Below are 8,888 nucleotides of genomic sequence, written 5' to 3' on the forward strand. Positions count from 1 at the left end.
ATCAATGACATCCGGGCGCCATCCGCCAGTAAGAAGTCTCGTTCCATCAATAAAAAGAAGATCCTCCGAAGGGGAAGGCGCCGAAGGAATCGCTTCAAATACTCTCGATATTCTCCAAGCAAGACTTTCAAAAAGCTACAGAAGAAGGTGAAGAAGATGAGGAAGCTATCAAAACATACAGATGCCTTTTCCAAGAAGTTGGACCCAATGGAGGACGGAGACCAGGCGAGCCAGCTATAAGTTTTAAAGAAGACCTCGGCGTGCAATGAAAATTCGTAGTTTTTTTTGTTTTGGACCTCTTGATCGAAATTTATATTCAATAATCTTGGTTTTTTTTAAAACTTTCGACGTAATTGTCGCTCCCGTTCTCGAGCGAATCAAAATGTATTGGCACGGACCGAAATAAAATGCACATGGCTCGCCACCGATTGATAAAAGATAAAAATAAAGAGGGTTCGCGGATGAGTGCGGAATGCTTGCTCGCATTCGGTTGTAAATTCTTAAGGGGAACGCGTGCATTGAACGCGCCCAAGGTGATTACATAAATCTAAAAAACCATGCAGAAGGCGATCAAGAAGGAGCTCAGCTTCTCGCTGGACACGCTGGAGCGCTACCGGGCCAAATACGGACGCAGTGCGTCCTCTGACACGAATGGGGCTAGCACTATTCCGAATGTGCCGGCTCCCGGTGCCGATATACTACCGCCTCCCCCAGCTGCTCCACTGCCAGTCTTCACAAAATCTAGTTCGCCTCCAAAGCTGACCAAGCTGCAGGAGCTCCAGCAAAAGAAAGAGGCCTATCTGAGGGCTAAGGAGCACGAACGGGAAATGGAACAACTACAGCGTACGGAGAGGAGACTGGAGGCAGGAAAGGTCAGGACAGCCAGTCCGACAAAGACCTCTCCCACTCCCAGAACTGGGTCCCCATCCACCACAGCGACAGCGTCTGCCACCAAATCCCCTAGCACAGCTGGCTACTCCAACTGGTCCAGCCAGCATTCGACCCTCTGCTCCCAGCCCTGGGTGGCCATTTCAGAGCTGATGTACTTCTGCGACAAGTACGAGTTCACCACGTTGAGTACTCGAGATCTAAAGACACACCAGGAGATCGTAGCTGAGGTAAGGGCGTTGCTCTCCGGAAAGGCACCATTTGATCAGCGCACCCGCTTCCCCGGCAACATCCACGACCCGGAGAACCTGTGGGTGTGCATCGGGCGCTGTGCCAGTGTGGAGTATCATCTGCAGCGCATCATTAGTATATTCCGGAAGCCCCTCAACCAGCTGACTCCGGACAAGCAAAGGACCGTGCGTCAGAACTTCCATCTGGCGGTCAGTGAGCTGCGGCTGGACATCTCGGCTCGGATCAGCGAGGTGCGACTCTATGATCGTTTGGTCTTCGAGCGAGAGTTCCGTCTAGAGTGGCAGGAAGCGGAGGCCTAAGTAATGTGAATCAGTGAGGTGATCAGTGGGTGGACACAGTAACGTTTATTTGTAACACTTTTCTGACTGGAGCTAGCAGTTCCAGTTCAAATATTTTACGGTGCGCGGTGGAAAAAACGGTTACAAAAATACACTTGGACACTGGATACACTGGCGCTTGGAGCATACGAATACAGTTCAGAGTGTGCGGCGTGCTCCATTCATATATATATATATAGATATATAGCTACATATTTCACAAATCTAGACCGTGGATTGCTCTCAACAATTGCTCGCGTAACTAAATCTAAATGCCACAGGCGGAGAGGCTTCCTTTCCAGGCCTGTCCGCCCATCGGCCCAACTTATTGCTCCGTAATAATACGTAATACAAAACATTTATATATGTACACATAATGTAAACGGTCAAAATAAAGCACTTTTGTGTGGGCCAACGTTAATTGCTTGTGAAGCAGTGATGGGACAGGGCTTTTCTTGTAACTTTTTAAAAGCAAATTTTTTTTTTTTAAGCAAGTTCATGTTAAAAGAATAAACTCTACACATGCAGAGTAATCTTACAAAATTAAATAATAATTCTAAATAACTTGATTTATAAATTCTTCAATATTGTAAAAATGTGAACAATCAGAACCATTTTTGAATCAAAACTAATGAAAACCCAAATGAATCTATCTAGGTGCTACCCATCACTGCTTGCGAGTGTGTGTGCTTTAGTGTGGGTGCTTAAACGACTACAGGAAGATTCAGTTTGCAGATTATCTTAGTCACTCTATTTAACCGGGCTTCTCCCATCCCGTATAGCTCGTGGGCTGACTTCAGTGGGTTCGGTTAACGTGAGGTTAACATTAACATTGCAACATTTAGTAATCAACAACTAAGTGCGGAATGGACCTAACAAAACTTAAGCTTCATCTTGCTGGTCTTGGGAACGTTGCGAATGGTCAGCGAAATGCGTGGCGAGCGGCGGGGCAGGTGATCCCCGATCTTGTAGGTGTTCTCGCATAAGTCATAGTTTGCAATACGATCGCAGAGCACATCCTCGTTGATCTCGGCAATCGAATGTAAGTATTCGCTGTACAGCGAATCTTTTAGGATAAGTAAGCTGCGGGGTTCCAGCAGCAGTTTAAAGATCACCTCACGAGCAGGAGAAGCAGTGTCGGAATCTTTAGTTTCGGAATCATCACCAGCACCTTCTCTCTTGGCAAACTCCAGCACGGTGTGGGATCCGCAGGAAATCGTGGAGATGATGGGGTAAAAAAGAGGACCATCGGTGTGAGGAAGAATTCCCTGGCCAGGCAGATACTCGTTCACCAGCACATGATTGGCTTTCTGGGACTCGAATATGCCGAGGTTGTTAACTTTATCCACATAGCTCTGCAGCCATTCGGGGATCTCCTCGGCAATCATTCCGTTGGGATGAGGAACTCCACCATAGTTAACTAGCCGGCGATTGAGTAGCTGTGTCCAGCGTGGCTTTGGTGTCCTCTCAATTTGGCTAAGGATGCGCTGCTCCTCCTCAGAAGTGATGAAGTTGGGAATGTACGTGACAGTCGGCGGGCACTGTTAAGGCATTTGATGAATCTTAAATACAAGAAACGTATCCTGTTTCCCACTCACCTTACGCACTTCGAAGCCCGTGAAATCCATGACTACGCCTATTCTTATCTAGGGAACTAAGCTAAATCTACGGTTATTGCTAATCAATACTTTTGTTGGGCTTTGAATTTAAATCAGCTGTCGACCTTTTATGACCATTATTCAAAGAGTATCCGGTCACATTGGCTGGCGGTTCAAAGTTGAAAAGAAGCTTTTGTTGACTTTTCCCAATTCTCTTCAAAAGAGTTATTGTTTTTTTTTTAATTTAACCTAGTTTATAATTTAATTTAGTAACCTTTTTTCAAAACCCCCAGATGTTTAAAAATATATACCAATTTTCAAAGCCCGCCGTGTCTTATCTATTTTCGATGACGATTTCCGATATATTAAATCCCGATATATTATTAGTGTCTCATCCCTATTACCTGCAAAAACAATAGTTTGCCCACGTAGATCTGTTTGTTAATAGAATAAGACTTTAAACAGGTGTTTGATCTCCTGATCAATGGTTTTAGAATGAGTGTTATGGACAAACTAAGCTCCTTGGATGTCAGCTCCAATAAACAGGTGGATGAGGCCCTGGAGAAGATTGCCGAGGAAGAGGTAGTAGGGTGCTGCATCAACAAAAACATTATTTTAAAAAAGATTTAATACGTTGTAGGCGAGGATCAATGAGAAGCTAGAGGGTTTGCTGGCAAAACAGTGCCAGATAGAAGCCAAAATGAGTGGCATCGGCAGATCCCTGAACCTGCTACATACCGTGGACACCGACTCCAACAAACTCAACGAGCAAATTGTAAACACCGCCCAACTGGCGGAATCTGTGAGCGCCAAGGTTCGCCGTTTGGATTTGGCCAGATGCCGTGCTTCTGAATGCCAGCAACGGGTTCATGACCTCATCGATCTACACCTCTGCAGCCAGGGCGTGGTGAAGGCCATCGGAGAAGAGGATTACGAAAAGAGTGCCACGCACATTGCCCGTTTCCTGGCCATGGATCAGCAGCTTCTCCGGCGTACTGCCGACGATGTACAGGGTTCTATTACATCCGTAAGTGATGCCGTCAAGACTCTGGAGGATGCCACAGAGAAGACACGCGTTCTCATTGCTAAGAGGTTTGACGAGGCTGTCAAGAGCGATGACTTGGCCTCTGTGGAGAGGTTCTTCAAGATATTCCCGCTAGTTGGTTGCCATAAAACAGGCATCGAAAAGTTCTCCGCTTACATTTGTCAGAAACTGTCGGCCAAGGCGCAGAAGGAGCTGCGAAATGCCCAAGATATTGCCAAAGCGGAGTCTCGTCTTCAACTGGCGTACGCGGATCGACTTACAGCTATATTGGAGAACTTTGCGCGAGTTGTAGAGGTTAACCAGCCAATAATTGAAGCCGTCTACGGCAGTCAATCGTAAGTATAAGCTTAGTCATTAAAATATGAATAAATAATCCTTCAAATAACTATCACAGACCCTCATCCTTGGTTGACATGGTTGCTATTCTGCAACACGAATGCGATGCCGAAGTGAAGAACTTACTCATGGAGTTTAATAAGAACCGACAAATACAGTATCGAAGCAAGCAGGTTAATGAATCCACACAGCGATCCACTGCCAGTGGAGGAGTGGGCAGCAATAGTATTCAGGCTCTGGGTCACTATCGTAAACCATCTGGCGGATCTGTGGACAAGCTGAATCCCAAGGAAATTGATGCAATTATTGCCGAAATAACAGTTATGCACGCCCGGGTTGAGCTGTATTTCAGATTTATGCGTCGCCGCTTGCAAGTTCACGTGGAGACTTGTGCTCCAGAAAAGGAACAGTCTGAATTGATGGAGCGCTATGAGAAGATTATGAAAACCTCAGATTTACGCCGACAAATGCAGGAGATTCTAAGCACTTATTTGCTTTTTGAAAGGTAAGTAACTAATATATACAGTGCATGACACATTCGAGTCCTGTTTAATAATTTTAATCCTAGATATTTCATGGAGGAAAGCGTTATTAAAGCCATCGGGCTGGATACCTACGAAAGCGGACAGCAATGTTCGTCTATGGTAGATGACGTCTTCTTTATTCTTCGCAAATCGATTCGGAGGTCGTTGACAACGCAGTCGATTAATGGAACATGTGCTGTGATCAATAACGTTGCCGCTTGTCTAGATGGAGACTTTGTGGCGGCCCTTAAGGCTCCCTTGAAAAGTGGATACCCATCGGGTTACATCGACTTGGCGCAAGCATACAATGCCATTCAAACCACACTACAACAGGGAAAACTACATTCCAGTGATGCAGATCGCAGTCGTGCCAATTTTTTGGTCCAGTTAAACAATGCCGACATATCGACCGAATATATCGAAACCCTCTGGCAGACAATGGAACAAGAAATTGCTGGTACATTTCCTCAAACTTCTCCGGTGGAGCGACAACTACTGGACAGCTGTCTTACCGAACTCAAAGCGGTTCGTGATGCATTGAAAGCTACTGTCGATTTCGGAATGCAGCAACTAAGGTCAAGTGTTGTTAAGCCACGCCTCAATCCTTGGATAAATCAGTTTTTAAATTATAGTCACAACTTAAATGAGGTAAGAACTATTCCATGAAATGGTTAGAAACAAGTACAAGTACTTATAATTGTTACAGGAAGAACTTGCTGCCTATGAGGCTGGAGAAACTTTCGTTCAGTTCTTTATTGTGCAGTTGGATGGTCTCCTGAATTCCTTTAAAAGCGCCTTGAGTCCAAGGAACTATGATGCACTTGTCAGTATTCTCGCTACCGAAGTAACAATCCAATTGGAAAGAGCTATTAAAAAAATAACCTTCAACAGAGTAAGTTCTTAAAGCAAATTCGATGGATTTATTTTAATAACTTTAATATTACGATTAGCTTGGCGGTCTGGTTCTTGATCAGGAAGTCCGGGCTTTGGGTAGCTACCTAACCGGAGCCACATCATGGTCGGTCCGCGACAAGATGACGAGGATTTCTCAAATCGCCACGCTTCTGAATCTGGATAAGATTTCAGAGCTTTCTGAATATTGGAATCCCGAAAATAACAAAGAAATGTCCTCATGGCATTTAACGCCCAACGAAGTTCGCACATTTTTAACTCTAAGGTAATCAAACTTTAATTTACAAATGAGATGGTATTAACTTAAAAATTTTATTTTCAGAAGCGACTTTCGTATAGAAGATATCAAACGGTTGCAGCTTTAAAGTTCCAACGAAACAACTTCTTTCTGTTTTTGGCTAAACCAATGATTGAAATCCAATCGCAAAAGAAGCTGAGACAGTGGATTTAATGTAGATGCTGTTTTTGCGTCCACCAGAAGTTGAATAAGGCTCGCAATTTGAACACCAAATCTGTAAAAAAGATATTTTCGAGTTAATTCAAATAATACACTATATATTTATTGCTCTAAGCCTTATTTAAATAGCATATACGTGCCGTGCAATAAAGTTAAAAAAAAATGTAATGAAAATCATATCTTACTGTTCTTCAAGACTGTCGATATCTTCCAAAAAGACCTCTTTTAGTGATGTTCGGCTTAAAGTGGTGAAAGTCTCACAAATGGAAAACAATTTTAAAATGGTACCATAAATTGGATTTTGCGATTGGCTTATTGTTCCGGTCATGTTCATGTGGCCTTCCTTTGAATCGGAAATAAGGAAACACTGCGACAGAACATTCGCCAAAAATACTGTGTGGGCCCTTTGAATTTCTTCAAAATCAGCTTTGCCTTCGATAACATTCATAAGTATGCCGTATTGGCCTGTAAAAAGAAGCTATTAGTATCCACACTAAACATTTTTAAGAGTCACTTACTTTCAAGAACATCCACTTGAATGTAGTACTGCATATTATTCAAAAAGAACATCAAATGATTTCGGAGATTCATGGCTTTGATATGAACATCGGCTGGCTCATGCCTTGCGAGACATGTCTGCTTAGCCCACGCTCGTTGCATTTCAAACTGGAGATTTCGGATGATCAGCAAATATCGAAATATAGTGTTATACCTTTCTATGGCCTTCGGGGAAAATAAGAGGTTCAAAGGCCACTGAAAGGTGAACTTTAAATGAAGGCATTGAAAAACATGAAAATCAAAACTTTCATCGGGATCGGCATTGGCTTTTAAATAACTAAGCGTGAAGTTTTCTATATCATCCGCCATTCCCATTACTGTCGCTGCAATCTAAAATGATTATGGTTATTTTTATTAAAACGAAATTGAATAGAAAGTATAAGTACCTCAAAAGATCTTGGATAATTCTTGTTAGTTTTTATAAGATTGCAATCAAAAGGACCATTCAACTGTGTTAAGAACTCCAAATAAAACTCTCCACGGCCAAGCAGATAGAAGTCCTTAATGAGTCCCAATTGACGCACCAAGTCGACTTCGTTTATTGCAATTTCTGAAAGTCGCTGACTGACATATTTCTTGATCAAATTAACAGTGTCTTCAATGTGGAATGGATTGATTCTGGGCTCCAGGCTTAAGTCCTCTATCAGCCTGAAGTATTCTCCCTCCCTGCCATTCCACAACTCATAAATATCATCGCGGCACAAATCAGAAAGGCACACTGACAACTGGTCGGTCTCTTTTTTGCTTTGAAAGTTGCGTTCCATTTGGAAGACTAGCACGGTTTGTCCCACAAACAAAATTTTTTCAGCAACAACAGATGACACAAATCCGGGTAATTGATTGTGATTGACCTCATACTGCCAAATATAGTCCTCTCCATTTTTGTCGGCGTGCTGAGGGTGCAAGTATGGTACATATTTTTTGTAAATATAATAAAAAAAACTTTTTATTTATTCTTACCAATATAGAACTGTTGGAAGACTTGTTGCAGGCACTGCTGTTGTTTTCGAGTGGCGTGAATTTAATGAAAAATTCCGAGTGGACATCATCAATGACCCCAAACAGCATCCAGTGCGCCATGCTTGAAAAGAATGCCATTTTCACTGGTTTTAAGACTCTGAAGGACGAGATAGAATCCCTTGACATTAATCGATTCAAATTTAACCTCTACTCGTGTTTCAAATTTACTTTCTGGCTGCTATTTCAAGTTCAAAATCGCCATGATCTGACTGCTGGTACAGGTAATTAAGCAATGCACAGCCGTGAAGTTTTCCAGCTTCGACATCCCTTATGAATTTCCTCAAAAGGAGCAGCGTTGGCTGCTTCGATAGCAATGCATTGTGGACATATGAGAGCGAGACGGGCTTGGTATTGAAGCAGTACGCTTCCAGGCGCTTTATAGCTTCGTAGTACTGGTCGAGAGCACTCTCAATGCCCTTGCCAAAGTTTAAAAGGTAAAAACCACGCGTGGGTTCTAGGCGAAATAAAATATGAATGAGTTGAATCAATAAACATCCAAACATACCATCAGAAACCTCATTAATCACAGTATCCTCTGAAGATTTGTCGTCTGCATCTGTTCCAATACCTTGCGTATATCTAACAACCTCGTTGTAGACATTGACGATTTTTAATATGTCCAAAAAGATTTCCTTTTCGCACGGATGCAAAAAGCTCTCAACCACACCAGTCTCCTAAAATTATTTAAAATCTTTAAATCTTAAAATTCCTGCTGATGCTCCAAAACAACTTACCGAAAAGTCCTTTAGGGCATCGCCATTTGGAACTTGGCTTAAACAAGAGAGCAGCAAGTCATGTAGCATTATGGCAAGGTTAATAAAACTTAACAATAGTTTAGGTTGAAAGTTTCTTTGTGGTTTTCATTTGATGGCACCAGGTAATTTATTTAGGTCCGCTATCTGCTTAATAATTTTGGAAAATGTTCATTGAGCGCTACCTAATACAGCTGTTTAATTTTCTCCAACACTGGCAAGAATCGAT

The 8,888-nt window shown here is 42.7% G+C and overlaps 4 protein-coding genes across 5 annotated transcripts; 2 read left to right on the plus strand and 2 right to left on the minus strand.

The window, feature by feature from the left end:
- Window positions 1-554: 554 nt before the first annotated feature.
- On the plus strand, window positions 555-1,475 carry LOC108126860 (uncharacterized). Its single transcript, XM_017243605.3, has one exon. The coding sequence runs from the start codon at window positions 558-560 to the stop codon at window positions 1,437-1,439; it is 882 nt and encodes a 293-aa protein (XP_017099094.3). The 5' UTR covers window positions 555-557; the 3' UTR covers window positions 1,440-1,475.
- LOC108126861 (alpha-ketoglutarate-dependent dioxygenase alkB homolog 6) lies at window positions 1,462-3,342 on the minus strand. The gene is made up of 2 exons (XM_017243606.3): window positions 3,056-3,342; window positions 1,462-2,998 (listed from the first exon to the last, which is right to left on the minus strand). Exons 1-2 carry the CDS (start codon window positions 3,083-3,085, stop codon window positions 2,330-2,332), a joined length of 699 nt encoding a protein of 232 aa, XP_017099095.3. The 5' UTR covers window positions 3,086-3,342; the 3' UTR covers window positions 1,462-2,329.
- Window positions 3,343-3,441: 99 nt separating this feature from the next.
- Cog4 (conserved oligomeric Golgi complex subunit 4) lies at window positions 3,442-6,707 on the plus strand. The gene is made up of 7 exons (XM_017243799.3): window positions 3,442-3,637; window positions 3,696-4,435; window positions 4,495-4,941; window positions 5,005-5,608; window positions 5,667-5,852; window positions 5,911-6,137; window positions 6,195-6,707. The coding sequence occupies exons 1-7, from the start codon at window positions 3,551-3,553 to the stop codon at window positions 6,235-6,237; spliced, it is 2,334 nt and encodes a 777-aa protein (XP_017099288.3). The 5' UTR covers window positions 3,442-3,550; the 3' UTR covers window positions 6,238-6,707.
- Grip75 (gamma-tubulin complex component 4) lies at window positions 6,171-8,844 on the minus strand. 2 transcript variants are annotated; one of them, XM_017243800.3, is made up of 8 exons: window positions 8,642-8,844; window positions 8,413-8,581; window positions 8,076-8,361; window positions 7,848-8,004; window positions 7,274-7,780; window positions 6,848-7,217; window positions 6,515-6,794; window positions 6,171-6,384 (listed from the first exon to the last, which is right to left on the minus strand). In XM_017243800.3, the coding sequence occupies exons 1-8, from the start codon at window positions 8,708-8,710 to the stop codon at window positions 6,234-6,236; spliced, it is 1,989 nt and encodes a 662-aa protein (XP_017099289.3). In that variant the 5' UTR covers window positions 8,711-8,844; the 3' UTR covers window positions 6,171-6,233. The 2 variants fall into 2 exon arrangements, with proteins under 2 accessions (XP_017099289.3, XP_043068514.2); XM_043212579.2 differs by having other exon boundaries at window positions 8,076-8,581.
- Between the last annotated feature and the right edge of the window lie 44 nt (window positions 8,845-8,888).

The sequence above is a fragment of the Drosophila bipectinata genome, chromosome 2L, assembly GCF_030179905.1.
Source record: "Drosophila bipectinata strain 14024-0381.07 chromosome 2L, DbipHiC1v2, whole genome shotgun sequence".
NCBI lineage: Eukaryota > Metazoa > Arthropoda > Insecta > Diptera > Drosophilidae > Drosophila > Drosophila bipectinata.